At 40.7% G+C, this 17,577-nt stretch overlaps 2 protein-coding genes and 1 long non-coding RNA gene across 4 annotated transcripts in view; 1 reads left to right on the top strand and 2 right to left on the bottom strand.

Annotated features, from left to right (window-relative positions):
* LOC106813694 overlaps positions 1–1,718 on the bottom strand; it is a 4,752-nt gene extending 3,034 nt beyond the window's left edge. The window contains exon 1 of the long non-coding RNA XR_001394496.1: positions 1,624–1,718. This is a non-coding gene — a long non-coding RNA (uncharacterized LOC106813694). The remainder of the gene's footprint in view (positions 1–1,623) is intronic.
* Positions 1,719–1,973: 255 nt separating this feature from the next.
* LOC106813691 (growth arrest and DNA damage-inducible protein GADD45 beta-like) lies at positions 1,974–7,978 on the top strand. Of its 2 annotated transcripts, XM_014817899.1 has the most exons (6): positions 1,975–2,006; positions 2,473–2,692; positions 3,214–3,336; positions 3,735–3,855; positions 5,124–5,252; positions 5,588–7,978. In XM_014817899.1, the coding sequence occupies exons 2-6, from the start codon at positions 2,628–2,630 to the stop codon at positions 5,693–5,695; spliced, it is 546 nt and encodes a 181-aa protein (XP_014673385.1). In that variant the 5' UTR covers positions 1,975–2,006; positions 2,473–2,627; the 3' UTR covers positions 5,696–7,978. The 2 variants fall into 2 exon arrangements, with proteins under 2 accessions (XP_014673384.1, XP_014673385.1); XM_014817898.1 differs by having other exon boundaries at positions 1,974–2,692.
* A 212-nt stretch (positions 7,979–8,190) lies between these two features.
* LOC106813693 (guanine nucleotide-binding protein subunit gamma-1-like) overlaps positions 8,191–17,577 on the bottom strand; it is a 20,024-nt gene continuing 10,637 nt past the window's right edge. The window contains exons 2-4 of the mRNA XM_014817901.1: positions 12,539–12,631; positions 11,863–11,981; positions 8,191–10,926 (exon numbers count right to left, since the gene is read on the bottom strand). Of these exons, the coding sequence (XP_014673387.1) occupies positions 10,845–10,926; positions 11,863–11,981 (201 nt within the window). The 5' untranslated portion in view covers positions 12,539–12,631 and the 3' untranslated portion in view covers positions 8,191–10,844. The remainder of the gene's footprint in view (positions 10,927–11,862; positions 11,982–12,538; positions 12,632–17,577) is intronic.

Here is a 17,577-nt window from a genome sequence, read left to right as displayed (position 1 = left end):
TAGTTTGCTGCAAGACGTGCTGGCAGGAGTGAGAGAGAGATGAGAGAGGAATTTACATATAGTGGCATTGCTTTGCCTACTGGCGTGCGGCGGCAACGTCGCGCTGGGCAAAATTCACCGGTCCGTAGATCGGCATTGGTGCTGATGGCTGCAATACCAAATTACTCACACAATGCAAGAGATACCAACCACCGGGATTTGGTTAGGCTGACTAGAGGAAGTATACATGCTACACAGACAACCACAGCTAAGTTGTATTTGCGATGTGCAAGATGCTTTATACTCTAGGTTAGATCGAGGATCTATTGACTGTGCTGTCGATCGCTAAGTTTGTCGAAGCTTTGAAATGTTAAATGCTAGACTTTAGTTGGAAAAGGCATTGAGATTATAATCTTCTACATCGCTATTAACAACGCCTGTAGCTTTGGAGTTTATTCGTCGGACTCCTTCGGTGTTGATAGTTAATAACGGATATGAAACTTGCTGAAAGCTGCTGAGCCAACGATCGCGGCCCGGTACTGGTGAGGTAGGCGACTGACCCTTAGCTTGAAATTTCATAGGCTACGATTCGAAACGGCAAAACAGCTATCAAGTCTGAAATGAAACCAAAAATTTTTTCAACAGAAATTCTTTTATGTGAAGACCCCCATCCCCACACGGTATAAATGCCATACCCAGGATATTATTTACCTTTATCTTTACCAATTATCAAATAACAAAAGGGATGTTTGTGAATCCCATCCGAGATGAAATTTTTGATGTCTTTAAGGTACCTTGTTAGTAAAGTCTCGCGAACGTTACCATGTTTATCCTCTGTTTACATAGACGGTCGTGGACGACCAACACTTGGGCTGACCATACTATTTACATAAATATGGGGCAATGAAGATCTACGACCATTAGCCTCGCAGACTCTGATATTTACCCACCACAGCAATTTCTGTGACGCTCTTGAGTATACTCTGACACCGTAATACTTAGTCCAGCGACGCGATGGCTACAATCGCAATACTATGTGGATTCCACTCCTCAGGATGGCTTTACTCCACATCTAGTCAGTTAGTGATATTGCAACTCGAGTATATTGCTTCGCGTATCATAAACTCGGTGGCAAACCACAGAAACTTCGCTCTCGATTATTCATACAGGCGCATTGGCATATACTTGTGCACAGAAAAGCCGTCTATTACTCACCGTCACGTACGACTATGCTAAGTCATACTTACTTTCCTTCTAACATCATTCGTTGTTGAGTACCTAATAGGTGTCGTTACGCGTAGCCATAACTTTGAGCGGCTTAGGGTTAGGGTTAGAGTTAAGCGGTTTTTGCATATTCCTTGATATCGGAGTCGCTGTGCATCAGTTGATGTGGATTACGACAGAAATCTGTCTGCATCACTTCGCTGTATTTTAAGGTGCCTTAAAGCTGATTTGCGCACTAGCGATAGTAGTCATCTACTTGACTAGTTACTAGTCTACTAGTATCGTAGGTTTTAGTAGAATGTAAGATTTACTGTTACAGAGCCGTTTTAGGCTACAAACCCACAGTCTAAGAGCTTTGACATGGCTGACGTCGATCGTTTACTGCATGTGTTCAACTGCCGGTGTAATTTAGTAACTTACGACGTCAATAAGATGTGATGAAGCGTGATGTGCTACACAACACAGACAAGGAACAGCGAAGACCAACTCACAACACTTCACAGACCTGTACTCACTACTCACTGTTTGTGTGTGTGTTCATGTATTCTTGTTCTCGTTGTATAATCGCCGGATCGGAAATGAGAAATTTGTGTTCGCACAGCACCATCTAGTGGCGAGAAACGACGCGAATAAAATTGCAAAAGGCACCGAATATGAACTCAACGCTCATTGGCTGGAAACAGACATTCGGTAGCGATGAATCATCGCCTGTTTGACCACGTGTGCAGCGGTGAGATCATCACATGCCACAGCTCTATATTTTCGTAGTACGTCGAGCAGTCGTCAGCAGTGAGTTTCGTCAGGTACATTGTCGCGTGTTCTGATATATTTTATTCGGTGTGTTTGTGCTGTGCATAGAGTTTCGGCGATCAGTGACTAACGCTGAGAAAGTACATTGGGGGAGCCTATTGAGAGTATTCCGTGGATATTTTCGGTGCTTAAGCGCGCAATTTCAGAAGTAACCGTGGATTGATTCGTAGCGATGGATAGATGCCGCTTCTTGCCATGCGACGTGTTCGTACATGTCCATGCGTAGTTGGCACAAACAGCTATTCGATATATTCACGATGGCATGCTTTCCACTGTGTATTCGGGAACAAAAAGATGACGGCAGTCAAGAGGAAAACACCGATTCCCGGTTTTATGCTGTGGTCGAATTCCTAAAAAACCTTTTCGAACTCAGTTACGTGACAAAACCGGCCAGATCGACAAACGAATTCGGGAGTTCAAACCTGCGCAGGAATGAACCGACGTGCAATGTATTTACAGTAGAACAGAACCATCGAGCAAAACCTAGAGTGAGAAAACAAGTCTCCTTCGATCTTAGTGAGAGCAGACCCACGGGACCTACGGTGACCGATCGCAGTGTGTTGTCGTGTAAACAGTCCGGCGTTACCGTGGCAACCAGGCATCAGCATCCCAAGATGTTCTGCATCTCGTGCGGCAGTAGGAAATCGAAGGCGTGCGCATGCCATGTGCACAATACGAGGTTTGTGTTGTTGTTGATGCATATGTGCCTATACTTGCCGGGGTCAAAGCATGATCGAGTGATCGGCAGTATTTCAAGAACAACGGTGAAATATGCTAATTATGCTATTATCGATTTCTGGCTATAATATACTGTGTAGATATGTCAGTGTTGTACTTTGCTATGCCAACCTGTTGCAGAACGAAAGGTTTCATAGGTAGAGAGCTGAATGCGTGAATGTAATAAACTGCGTTATTATCAACCTTGACAGCATTAATTGTGTACACCATGCTAATAGTAATATTACACTGCTAGCTTTGCTCCCTTTGCTCCCATTACAAGAAGCTTACTGTAGGCACCTTACACAAGAGGCTTACTGTAGCGGGAGCGAAGGGGCTTCACCGGTAGAGCTAGATTCTACCACAACAGTATCATAATTGTTATAATAGTTTTAGAGGGGTTCTTAGCAGCTTTAGGTTTACTAACTTTTACCACTCACACGTTCCATGTCTATAAATAATTGCCACGTGTTGTCTTTGCAGTACAACACAAGTGGCACATACTAACAGTGACATAGGTGCCATCCTGGAAGATGTCCTCGTGCATGCTAAACAGCAAGGAAGAGTGACATGTGGCATATATCCTGCTGCCAAAGTTCTTGAATTGTAAGTAATAGTACCGGGTAGTACTAGTAGGTTGGAAGCACCGTGTGGTAACAATTCCCTTCTTATCAATCTAATACTACGTATACTTAGCGCCAAGAAACGGTCTTGCTAATCACTTTGTACAATACAATTGTATAGACAATCAGTCGCACAGCCTCATCAGTATACTCTTGATACTACGTATTAGCAAAGACACATTGTAATTATGCATTGTTGAATTTGTTGTCATCCGCTACAGAGGCACTCAGAGAGATGGCAAAACTTTCCCTCAAATATTATCATTTATTCTCATATAGATATTGAATAATTGCACAGATTGTATATAGCTTTTAAGTGCGTGCATGCCTGCTGCGTGCGTGCGTGCGTAAGTATAAGTGTTGGTACTTTCGTTTTTACAGGGAGCCAAACTCTGTGATGCTTGTAATTTTGCCACGAAGCCGGTTTAGCGACGTATCTCTGCATATTCATTACACACTGATAGAGGCCTTTTGTTGGGAGAGCAACCTACGTCTGCTCATGGTAAGTTTGATTTGGATCTACTTCATATTTAGATTTGCACGGTTTTGGCATATCTTAAATTTAGTAGCAGATTTAGCAATAATTGCATGTGAATGGTCTAAAAAATCGAATATCATCTTGGCATTGCTTATTCTCTAAATATGATTTCATGAATTTGCATTTTGGTTCATAATTATTTTGTTTCTTGTAAAAATTCAGGTACACACAAGTACCATCCCTACCCCAAAACTTTCACTGGGATAAATGGTACCAAATAAATGTCAGGTACACAGTGATGAAACATCTTTGTGACCACAGTGGGTGTGTAACATTTTGCTGTACAAATGGGAATGTAAACATCGTTACATCATGCGTATCATGCATTCACGTAATGTTTGCACACACCTTTATTATTTATGAAGAACTGCATTCACGAGTATTGTAGCATTCCCAATGGAATTTTACCACCCTCATTCACGGTTATTGTTGCATTCCCAGTGGAATTTTACCACCCTCATTCATGAGTATTGTAGTATTCCCAGTGGAATTTTACCACCCTCATTCACGAGTATTGTAGTATTCCCAGTGGAATTTTACCACCCTCGAGCTCGATAAAAATCCCCTATCACGCAAAATATTCCACACCACTTCGTAAGTTCCCATTACTTTGGAGGTGTGTCGAAATTGAATGGCGCACGTGCGTGCATGGCTGTTGCGCTGGAATGTAAAAAAAATGTTGCAATAGGTAAGTAACCCGCAACAAACATGCACCTGCTTTAGTTGCGCAACCTTTAGAGCGTGTATGCGGTGGCCTGTACTCTGTACCAATGTCCTTGTATACATGTCACTGACACAGTCCTGCTGGCAGCTATTCACAAGCAGGACTTTCACCCAGCTGTTGGCTATTATCTTGCTATTATGTAGCAGGCAGTATAGACAGCGCTATGTGTTGATAAAATAACGTGTTTCAGTATATATATTTCTACATGAAAGACGTGCAATGAGCATTTTTAGAGCTCTCTGAACATTATTGCACTATTATCACAATATTGAAGCTTTTGTAGACTATCACAGTTTACTTGATTGATTAGAGTTACTCGAGTAACTAAAGAGTGATGCGAATAATGTGTGAACATGATATGATGATAAATAAAAGGTGATTTAATAATGTCAAATGTGCCACAAAAATTTCAGTGATATAATACAGGTAAACTCGGGAAATAACAGCTCATGAAATTGTGTTGTGGGCGATATTGCACACGCATACACGCATCGATATGTTCTTTTAGGTTGACAGTGCTGAGAAGCTGTCCAAAATGCTGGAGGATGTACCAGAAGTACTTCTAAGTCCTGTTGGAGAAGTCGATAAACACACATGTGCCACAGAAGAGCAGGACTACAACTGTGTACTTGTCCAGGTAAGAAAGTAACAAGTGCAAAACTACCGCACATTCGCAGTACGTTGAATGTAGATATTATCAAGATTTGATCATGAATATGACATGTAGTACTGTTAAGGTTATACTGTCATTATCATTCATGGTATGTAAGCACACAGGCATTTTCTGTTTACAAACAACACATAAAAGCATATATGGATGAGTGAAATGACAGTGAGTGGAAGTTCACTAGCACTATTCATTTGATACATTCAATCAGAAGTAGATAACAGGGACTACTACACCCTAGGGCCCTATTATCTACTTCTGATTCAATCAAACTGCACATTGAACTCAAATGTTTGCTATTGCAGTATCCGTGTGGATGGAACAACAGTTCACACAGTGAGGACAAGCTAATAGAATATTGCAAAAACATCTACGACCTGTACCATCAACCGATTATAGAACTTCCGGGATGATAAGGTTTGTCGAGAGATCCCTTCCTCGAACGAGTACCTTCCCGTTTCAATGGTACCATGGACGCACGCATTCCAGAAAAATTTTCTGTGAAAGGACGCGTTCAAAACGATGCTCCGCACGTGATGTGGACTCCGTAGACATGAGGTAGCGAGACGAGACGTGTACGTCATCGTCACGCGAAGGAATGGCCTTGAAGTGTGCTGATCACCCCCTCCGTGGAACAGCTAGAGTTTGGAAAGGCACGAGACTGCGAGTTGAGTCTGGCCATTGTGTGACGTATGGAGTCGCAGCGGATGATGATTGTGCAGCTACACAGGAAGTCGCCAGTATGTATGCTGGTGAGGATTAGATTACGCGATGCGGCTATATTATGCAGGCTTTCCTATCCTGTACCTGCCCAATGCCGTTCACCATGTTAATGATGTTATTGGTTCTGGTGCATTTAGATAAATGGCTCCGGTTTTTGCAATCAAATGAGCCAGCAGTTGCATATATGAGAAAGGTAAATGTTATTTAATAAGGTTAATTTGTGAGAGCCACGCAGCTAACATTACGTCTAACACGGATTTTCCAGTGAACATTTGCTCGCGTGTTATTTTATGGTGTCGTAAAACATCACTCGCTGGCGAAAGTGGCGTTAGAGGATTGAAATAGTGCAATTGTTAATGTAGGATGAATTTGATGCCATTATTGCATACAATTTGCATACAAGATCAAGTGCAACACCTCTTAAATATGATGACAAGTTAAAAGTGTATATATCATGTGAATGACTCAGAGAGTGGATTTATTGATCAAGCAGTGATGCTGCTGCTGCCACAATGATGATGTCACAATTGACAATGTTATTGTTCATGATGGTGATAACGTTGTTGTTGATGGTGATGATGATGATGTTGTTGTTGACGATGATGATGATTATGATGGTGATTATTGTCAGCATCATCATCATGGTTGTGGCGTTGGTGCGTTGTGCGTTTCAGGAACGATTGCCATTCCACTATGTATCCGAACTTTGGAACTTGTTTGTGCACACAACACGGGGTTGTAACCGGTAAACTTATTCACAACTACTGACCTTTATATTACCGGTACATTCAGCTACCGGTCGTGTTGACATTTAAGAGCTAATGCCGCCTACGAGCGCATCCTATGTTGAGAGCGTGCGGGGACAGTCTAACCGTAAATAGATCGGTAGCAGCTAGCGTTGCTGAGTCATCGGTGATGCTGCTGCTGCGGCTGCTGCGCTTGACAGAGGGGGGATGAGTATGAGGAATTTCCTGGAAAAAGCTGGTCGAGGCCCGGGAAATCAATACGCTAAACTTACCCAGAAAGCAGCTGTTGGAAACGAAGAAAGAAAACTGTATTTCGAGAAGTCGAAGTAACTAAGACCGCCATATACGGACGTGGGTGATAGTCAGAACTGGTGATTTGCAGTACATATAGATTTCACTGCTGATAGGCACCAGGATATCGGAATGGTGATAAAATATCTGGAATGGTGATAGTGTTCATTCATGGTGGGCATTTTATGGACAGGCTGCAGGGTTCATAGCGGGAAGATCTTGTGTGACTAACTGACTATGCCATTAAATTGTATTTTCACGAGGAAGGCACGTATAAACTTGGTAAATGCGTACATGCAACAATGCATCCGACAAGTCGAGATAGCACTACCTTCCATGTGCCCCAGCTATTGGAGCGAGTTTTTATGGCTTCCTAAACCTACCTAAAACGCCACTGAGTTGCATTAGTTGGCAGCAGTGTCATTTGCAAAACTGTTCACTGGACTGTTGGTGTGTGTCTGTTACAAGGATCGTTTGCCAATGCCAGTGCCTGCCAGTGGCTTCATGTAATGAAATGTTCAATTGCGTTGTACATAACTTCCAATACATTGTTATACACGGGTGCATTTGATATTTTAATTATGAAGGGCATGCGTGAGCACTTTGTAACAAAATCTACCCAAATATGTTGTTCTTTTGTGCACTTGCTTGCCACTTCCAGTGCTGCGGAATTGAACACAGAAATAGCACACAGTGCTATTTAAATGATATTATGTTATAATATATTATGTATGATGTTCGGATTAGTTTCTGATCTTTCTTATAGTGAGTGTATGTAGTAGTTAGTAGTTACCATTGTAAACCAGAGCATGTACTCATAATTCTTCAATTGTTGAAATGAAAATGAAATATTAACGTTTTACTTTTATACAGGGAAAATGTAAAATAGGGTATATGATATGAAAATAAATGGTCTCAGATCTCATGGACAGTTCATTATTTGTGTTACCATTGCCTTATTTGTTCATTGTTTGACTGCAACGTGGAAACTTTTAGGAAATCATTACCTACTTTAACGTGCATTTTCTTCGTTTTTTTGGGTCCACATGGCTTCATCAGATTTTGCACAAAATGACTTACAACACGAACCATTCAAAAACTCTGTAAGCACACCAGTAGAAATCCACACCATCAAAAACAACAACAAATTAGATGGCAAAACCTTTATTTTATACAATGTTTTAGCAGTTACACGGACCTAGAATGAAACGAATGGACCAGCATTTCCTTCTCTTTTCGTTGCATATCTGCCCATGTCGTGTCTGTTACGAAGCGGATACGGCTTTGAATAGAAACTGTGGCCGGATTATAGCAAAGGCACTACCGCGCTCAGCTTATGAGAACGAGAAACTTGTCAAATACATAGTACTGGAAATAGCATTTAGGCTACTAAACGGTAATAATGTAATAACTAATTTAAAACGACTGTTGGCACCTTACGTATGGCTTAAAATTACAGTTGACACTCAACATGATTTCCTTCCAGCTAACAGCTTGGACCTGCTAATTAGCTTCTTCTGCCAATAAAAATAAAAAAATGAGGTAGAAGCACAACTAAAATTTCTATGCTCGTGAGCTCCGTTTTCTCCATAAAATCATTTTTCCTTAACCTTCACACATACCCATGCGTTCAATTTGGCGACTACTGCTAGTAGTAGAAAGTGAATGTTCACATTGCACCGATGACAAACTTGCTGCACAACCAGGAAAATTTGGCAGATTGCCAGCTAAGCACATCGCCATTCGCGATCTAAGGGTGACCAATAAGGTGGCGATTCTATTCTACGTATCCTAATTCTTACAACCAAACAAGCATTTCACAACTGCACACACACATACGAACAACTACCGATAAAACGTGCATGGATACTTTTTGCTTAAATACGACACAACAACATAAAAGCTTTCCACTAACAAAATAGGAAATTGGTGAAATATACCCCTACGATCAATCTATAATACCATACCATAAAGAAATACAGTCATGGAATATTCAAGGAGACAACCCCCAACAACCAAAAGAGAGGATTTCTCAGCCTTGTCTAATTGCTAGTTTGATGGCATCACACACACACACACACACACACACACACACACCTGCTACATTTGCCTGCAATGGAACTTGGCAACAGCGGCTAGGCAGTGGTGTGACGTGGACACACCCCCGTAACGACGCGTGTCACATTTAATTCAATTACAAATGAAAAAAAAGCACTACAGGTGAATACTTTGTAGTGACACTCACTGAGCAAAACGCCGAGAGAAAAACGTTGCCAGTCAACCGTTCCGCACCCGCTGAACTGAAAATGACTAGCATTACGCCGAGAGATCAAGCGCGCAAAATCCAATTCAGTTTTGATGAGCACGTTGCGATGGAGTTTTTACCACGGCCATGCTCATAGTGAAGCCAAGGATCGTTCGGACGGCACAAGATTACACGTGTTACAGGTCTAAAGGTCACGCAGCTGCATAAATATAAGGACACTCTAAAAACATGCTCGGCCTAGTACGCACGATTGTCTCTGTTAAGGCTTGGTGAAAAGAAAAAATACTTTGACGCTAGCGGCGCATTAAGCGACCGCCCGCGCAGCCTGATTATCTAAATATATCATCTTCATCATTCAAAAAACAATTACTTAATCGTTGAGCAATTGATATGTGGCATGTGATAAAAAAATTTAAATAAAAATGGAAAGGGCAAAAAACCATCGACTCTCAAGATTTTCAGATGGTATTCTATCCTACGAATTTTCAGCTAGTTAAACTCCTTTCGTAATGTACTAGCAAAACCTCGCTGTCATCATCATTCAGCTACGTGATTCTGTTAGCAATGTCTTCTATTCACATTCTACATATCAAGCTCAAGTTTGACACGTATTTCTACCAGTATACATATTTGGCAGCTCGTTGATGCACACATTACACTTAGGACGTAAACAGTGCAAAGTAAAAATGCAACCCCCCCTTTAAACTTACTAACGCGCGAGCAAATGCATCGACCGCGCATGGTAGCTGGACAATTCTGTTTAGATTGCTTCTATAGGACGCATTTGTTCAACCATAGCTCTCACCATTGCAAATGCGCGCACTTGCCAAATTCATTCAGTGCGATTTTGTTTAATGTGACAACCAGGACTCCGTGAAAGTTTAGTCAGGAATGCTGGCACGTATGCCATGCACCCACTACAACGCGACGACAGTGAGAGAACAGTGTTTGACAACACACAGCTGATGCTAAACAGACTAGATTTACATTATCTCAGGCACAGTTTGTGGTATTACAGACAACAGCATTGCCAGTACACATATAAACAAGCTGAAATCAATCACGCAAAAACTATTATAAAGCCGACATAATAATGATAGAGGTTTGGTTTTGCGGATACATTCATCATCACTGTTCATCAGGTTTCATTTTAACATGCCTGATTTATCATATTCTTGACAATTAGATATGATTTTGACACAACCAGATAGTGAAGATAGAAAGAAGCAACAAAGATATGCCAATTGCTTACCATTACATTTCGTGATGTCAGTTTTACGCTCGAGAATAATTTCCAACAATGACAAGGTAGTTGCACTGTGACAGCCATTAACCATGAAAACACGACACTGTGAAACGAATCGAGTATGATTTAATCATGCTCACAGCCGAACCTCAAACAACCAATGATGCCATCTTGCATATATCATTGCCATTGGCATCGTCACGACCTTCAAAAATATTTGCGTTACCAATAATGTTCACACGAGTAGATTTGCAGCGTGGCCACCGTTGCAACGAGTCTAGCATCTGTCATTATAATACTGTGCAGGAGCTCTTTTCCTTGAAGGGGTTTGCTTTGTCAGTCGCGAATCCCACCAGAAGAACATCCTCATTCCTGCAGAATGACAATTTATTTCATTTTGTTCCGTTTCGTTGTTTGGGACGTGATTGGGTGCGATAGCAGGAAAATGGCAACTTTAATATGAATGCGCTACGGCATTATGTATTGAAACCTCCCAGATTAAATGCGGTCAAAGAGGGGCAATAGGTAAAACAGCTCACCTAGTATAAAAATTGTAAATACGTAAAATTTTATAGTAATGTCAGGGCAAAGATCATTTGCTTCTAGTAAGCTAATTATGCCACAATGCTGTATCAGCTGTGGTAGGAGATAAATCTAATAAAAACTTACAGCAGCATGCTTATCTGTATAACATGTTACATTACACTATGAATTAGAAAGTCGTAGAAAATACGGACTAAACACGGAAATGTTCCAAATCGCAAAATACGGACAGCTACGAAAAATTACCCAGCTAATTAGTCCGTAGCAAAATATACGGACTCCTACGAAATGTATACGGACTGCCAATTAACTCTGCCTGATATCGGCGAGTCCGTGATTATTACGTAAAAACTTCGAAAATTTGCTAGCCAGCGTGGCGCCCGCAGACCAGCAGCGCGAGCTTTTGATGCAGCAGAATGATAACAGGTGCTGATAGCTCGGGCTATTTACCATCGCTTGCTGCATTAACAGGCAGCGTGGCAGTACTCACGCCCGGGCGTGGGCGCACGGCATCTGGAACCATCTACTAGTGGAGCGACGCAACGACTCGCACGCTGGCTGGTCGGTAGTATTAGGTGCGTTTTAAAACATTTCCGTGTTTAGTCCGTCAGACGCAAAACAAAATTTGACATAAAAACTTGGCAAACACCTTCCTTTCCTTTATACTCAAGATTTAGAATCTGGAAGGACGATACGATATCGTGAAGCAACGTGGGCTACTGAAACCGGTTAGGAACACCAAACCAAGAGGAGATGTGTTTTCACCTGTGGTCTTCACAGTATTTCTTTAGATCCTCGATGCATGCGGACAGGGGCTGCCTGCGAACTCCGGCCTCCCTTCTCAGCTGCTCCACCAGCTTTCTCTGATTGGCTACGTTCGACATCTACAGTGATGTGCAGACGATATATGGGTCAGTCGCCACGACGTTTGCAAATGCATACTTGCTGAGACAACGTAATGAGGATGTGCATGCTTACGGGCATGAAAGTTGCAAAGGCGATATTTTCCAAACGTACCCAAAATAAACATTTCCTCAAGAAGCAGACGACCCAGCACAATTTCGCCCTATTTCCACAAAACAGATGCCTTTACAGTAACATTAACGATCATCCTTTCGTGAGCCAAAGCAGTAGAAAACTACAATTTCTGAATTACAAACACTGCAAGCACTCAAACATACATGTATAAACCTCGAAACGCACTCTGCATGCCTACTGGCTATCTCATCGGCATATATTTTTGATGTTGTTGACATAAGTGTTAAAAGATAAAGTTAAATAGATGTAAAAATCATGTACAGAAAATAACATCACTCATTGGCATAACACACATATATAATAACTTCTATATATGTATACATAATAGATAATGCTTAGGTGACTAAGCACTACCTATTACACCTGCATACAAAAATTACGTCACTAACTTCCAGTAACTTACCTTGGTGCAGACACACTACGCTTCCAAGCGTTCTCTCTCGGCTCGTGATCTTTGGGCAAACTTGGTGAACGTCACTCCGTCGACTCTCACAACCTGCAAGCGAAAAACACGTACTTAAGCAAACAGGCCTGCAGCGCAGCTTTTAAAAATTCAGGCGTCATTGATTATTACAGTATATAAATGAAAAGGAACGTGCGTCATACCTTCATGAAGTAAACACTAATAAGCATGACCAACATGTAACGAAATTCTCGTACGTAAGATCTATCAATACTCGTACACTCTGAAAGGAAGCCACGCATGTGGATGACTATGGATGCTATTTATAATTGGCCTCCAAATTTGCATCAAGGGAACAATGCTAATGATCCTCGTTGGTTCAGTTAGGCAATTTTTTTGATAAAGAGAGATGTCTTAGGTTCATTATGTGGCAGTACCATTAGTGCACAAACATGCCATACATAATTAACATTCTCTGCTTTATTGAAATTCATATGAACGTATAACTACCGAGAGTATGTTTCACAATTATTCAACTGGAACCTTATTAATATTGCTAGAAGTGGGTCGAAATAACCATATTTCCACTTTTCTAGATCTGCTGCCTGAAAGTATCTGTGCAGTTTTTAAACATACATTTCTGGTGAACAAGTTTGAACAAAAAGTTGTATCACCAATTCATTCAGTATTTTGCTGTTTGTTTAAATGTGCTAACGTTTTCTGAACCTTGGTGAAGGCACTCACTAGTGCAAGACAGAGCACAAACCAGTGGCTACACATAGCTGTTAAATGCACTTCACTCACTATTCATTTTACATGGAGAACCGAAAACCCATATGGAAAAGGATATTTTAGAGCTCTGTCACTTCAAGATAGGAACCAGTATTTTTTCTCTTTGCTCGTGCGGCTCTCTTTGCGTAATTTGTTTCTTAAAGCCATATCTACGAGAATTATGTAGTGTTTTCCCCCACTTTTATGACTGTTTAATCACCTACTGTTATTGCTTGAGTAATAGCGACTGTCTAGAGTAACGATGAAATGTATTAGAACCTTCGTATTCACCGAAACATGTAAGTTCGATTACCAGTGACCCTTTTCTTGTAATCTGGGACCAGTTAGTAGTGCTACTAGCGCCAGCTGTCGCCCATAGACTTACACATCTCTCGCAAAACCTTTTTGTATCTCGCTTGAAATGAACAAATTACAAGTTGACACATTTAACAAATCTCGCGACTCGATGTTATTTTCCTTGTGTTACGATGTGTTCATATCCAATTTTCTATGCTATTTATAACTGCATAAAAATCTTAGTGTTTTTCAAGTTAGTGTAATCAGTGATATATATATCTGCTGTGAGGTGAGACTATATTTTGCAATTTTTTTTGGATCGAGCGTTTCTGACCACGGTTACGCTTGCGACAACATTTTTACATTAAGGTTGAACCTTGGCCCTTGATGCAATTCAAGTTGAGTAGTTAATTAGTGTGAAAAATATCTTTCAAATTTACATAAAACTGATACTAGGGTTGAACAAAATTTTAAATTACAATCTGTTACACTGGGACTTTATTGCCACTCAGAAGTGGTGTCTGTTTAGTTCTCATCACTCAAGCACTTCAAGTACGAACACATAGGACTGCTAAAGGTCTTCTACCTTAGATGCAATAACATAATCTACTAGATTATATAGCCAGACAATATCATTATCATGTGAGCAGATCTATCAAGACGGACACAACGTATCATATTATATAACAAGTGCCGCAGTGCGACAGGGCTCATCTGGTGTCTGGTGTTCTGCTGATAAATTCATTTGTGCATAGCAAGACGTCTTATACATAAGTCTTCTTTATTCTTGTTTGACTTTCGTAGCCAATTCGAACAAATATATCAGCTACACTTTCGCACCCACCTAATCTCTAAGCATTGCAGACACATGTGCATTGCAGGTTGGCAGGCAACAATTATGATTAGAAGCGTGCCAGCCATGGGCTGCCCCGTGTTTTTGCCTACCCATGGGAGCATTCACTGATTCAGCCTTCAGGGTGCTATAGACAGACTGCTTTAGAAAATATTATGATTTAAGGAGCGTAAACCTTGTTCAACAAACATTTGCCTTTGCAATTAAACTGTGCAACTGTAGCCTCACATTCACACAGGTATGGGCTCTAATAATAGCAAAAGCAGTTCAATCCTTTGTTAACAGTCAACAAATCAATGTTTAACCCTCTTCTTGAGGGTCAAAAGGTTATCCGACACTTACTCTTCGTATTTCAGCGGAAAGTACATTTCATGGTCCTTTCAATAAAGCCATAAAAATGGTAGGTCTCCGCTGAAACAAAAAAGTTTTCCAATCGCTCCGTCAGACCATGTCCTCAGAAAATGTCTAAAATCTGCCCTGTGCCCCATTGACCTTTGACCTCCAATTTCAGCACAGTGATGGCTTTTCCTACCATGATGCTATACACCGACTATCACGAGCCTAGGTCGAGCCGTTTAGATTTGTGCCGCAATTCTGCATTTCCTCCCTATACCTTAAGTTAAGGAGGGAATGTTCCACCTTCTTTTACACCCCTTGACCTTTGACCACCAGCTTCAACATCCCAACTCGTATTCTGATTACCCCACCCCCCCACGTCCCAACTTTCGAATCCGTACGTCTAGCCATTTAGAATTGTGCCCAACTGTTGACAAGACGCACGCACGGATGCACGCACGCACAGACAATCATGCGATTCTACAAGCTGCATCTGACTACGTCAGATGAGCTAAAAATAAAACTCGAAACGCGATTACTAACTTGAAAGCATACAACACCATAAAGAGCAACGCGGAACACCCGATTGGTCAAAGCATCACATTTACTGCTTTTGCAATTTGCATCACTTTTACTGCAGCTCCTTAGTCTGCTAAATGGTGGGAACCATTCAGCCGGTGGGGTTGTAGTTGTACATAAATTCTTTATAATTTTACAATTTACCTTTGTTACATAAAAAACTGCACTCCATACGTCTTTTAAAATTGCTGTTTACTTTTCAATCAACTTCGAAATTTTTTGCTTTCACGGGGTGCGAAATTCACCCTCTTTATCTGGTACTCATACAAACTACTAGATTTTGTAATCTGGACCCGGTTCCACAGATGTGGATTAACTCTTAACTCCGAGTTAAAAGTTAACTCACAGTTAAATTCCATTCCACAGTCGTGGATTAACTTTAACTCTGAGTTAAATATGCCCAACTCTGAGTTAAAATTTAACTCTGGTATGCACCTAGATTAAACTCTTAACTCAGGGTTAAAAATCAAGTTGTACATTCGATTTAGTTATAGATAGTCTTCGGTATGATCCTTTAGACTTTGAAGACTATATTCTACAAGGTTAGTTTAGCTCTAGGATACTAGTACTAGAGCTAATTAGTTAATCTAGTACTGGCCTGTGTCCGATCCCCCGCGGGCGCTGGAACATACGGTGTTTGTTTACGTTTGTTGTACATTGGTCGGCCATTGATGGCGTACCAACACTTATCCCTGCATCCGTACTGTGATAATACGGGAAAATGTACGATTTTTAGCTATTTCGCAATAGCTGCATGCGTCGTGCTAATGACGCGAACGTCGAGAGTTCAATCCCTGCATTGGCAAAATATTTTCCGTCATTTATTTATCGCTGCCGGTTTTCATTATAACGTTTTTTCATTACACCTTCTACCATGTTTGTGCGTCTATCATGCATCTATCATGTTCGTCTGTTCTAACTACGTGGAATTATGGGATACTAACTCTGAGTTAAAACATTTAACTCTGAGTTACTTAACTCAGGATTTAATTCATGTTTATGGAACCCAAATTTAACTCGGAGTTTACTAACTCAGAGTTAGTGAGTTTAACTCCGAGTCAGCCTTAACTCAGGGTTAAAGTTAATCCACGACTGTGGAACCGGGTCCTGGTCATTCGTGAGCAATTCTGATAGTTTAGAATTATAGGTTCATCGTAAATATCCATGTTATTCATCAATGCGTTGCGCAGTGTCCATGATAACAAATATTAGTTTCAAGTATTCCTGATAATTAGTTGTTCAATTTGTTTTCGAGTTATAATAACTTACAGAAAAAAGAAATGATTTAAATTATTAAGTTTTGTTGTTTGTGTTAGTGAAAATCTGACAGTGCTATGTAAAGTTCATGAATGCTGGCATTCCAGTAATCTGCCGGACTAGTTGCTACTGTAACTTATGAGTGTCTGTGATTAAATCTGGCAGTATAGGACTAACGGACTACTGATTTCGAACCCTGCTTTCACCTCAAGAAAACATATGAACCTTCTGAGGTATCACTTTTAAAGCATTCTTGTGTGAATAAGGAAACAAGGTTAACCAACTTTTCAGAGTCCTGTGAGAGCTATACTTTGCACCTAATAAAAATTACATTTCATCGACTGGTAACACTTTAACCGCGAAAGGCTTCTGTGCCTTTAAAAACCTTTAAATCTGTATGGTCAGTATACAGTACACTACTTCGTCCTTTAAAGTTGATAAACCTTGCAACAAAAAGCCTACATACACCTACTGTGAGCATACTTGCAGTATGCAAACATCACGAAATGTTCTTATTGAGCCAGAAATGTGCTCCAAACATTGACATTTTTGAAACAGCGTCGGACGCTGTTTCGTCGTATAGATACACATATTAAACTTAAAGTTGTTTTGGAGTGAAGAGCCAACAGTAGGCCTGCGCTAGCGCAAATATTTATTGGAATGAAAACTATATATTTGTCTCCTGATTCCATAACTTGATAAGTAATTTAGATAACATATGATTTAAATAAATTTCACAATTTCGTACTGAATATACATCGAACAATAAAGTATAACATGTGTTATCATAGAAAAGTACTGTTAATGCAGCACAACGTTCGCTCGGCTGTGTACCAGATGTGTTAATGTCGTACCCAAACTTGGAATCTGCACAATCTCGAGATTGTGCAGCGATTGCGCTGCCCAAACTGCGGATTCCCTAGTTTGGCTGACCAATCTCAAGATT

The sequence above is a fragment of the Priapulus caudatus genome, unplaced genomic scaffold (assembly GCF_000485595.1).
Source record: "Priapulus caudatus unplaced genomic scaffold, Priapulus_caudatus-5.0.1 Scaffold810, whole genome shotgun sequence".
Taxonomy (NCBI): domain Eukaryota; kingdom Metazoa; phylum Priapulida; class Priapulimorpha; order Priapulimorphida; family Priapulidae; genus Priapulus; species Priapulus caudatus.
Note: the sequence above shows the minus strand (reverse complement) of the source record. Positions and strands in the feature narration are given on the sequence as shown.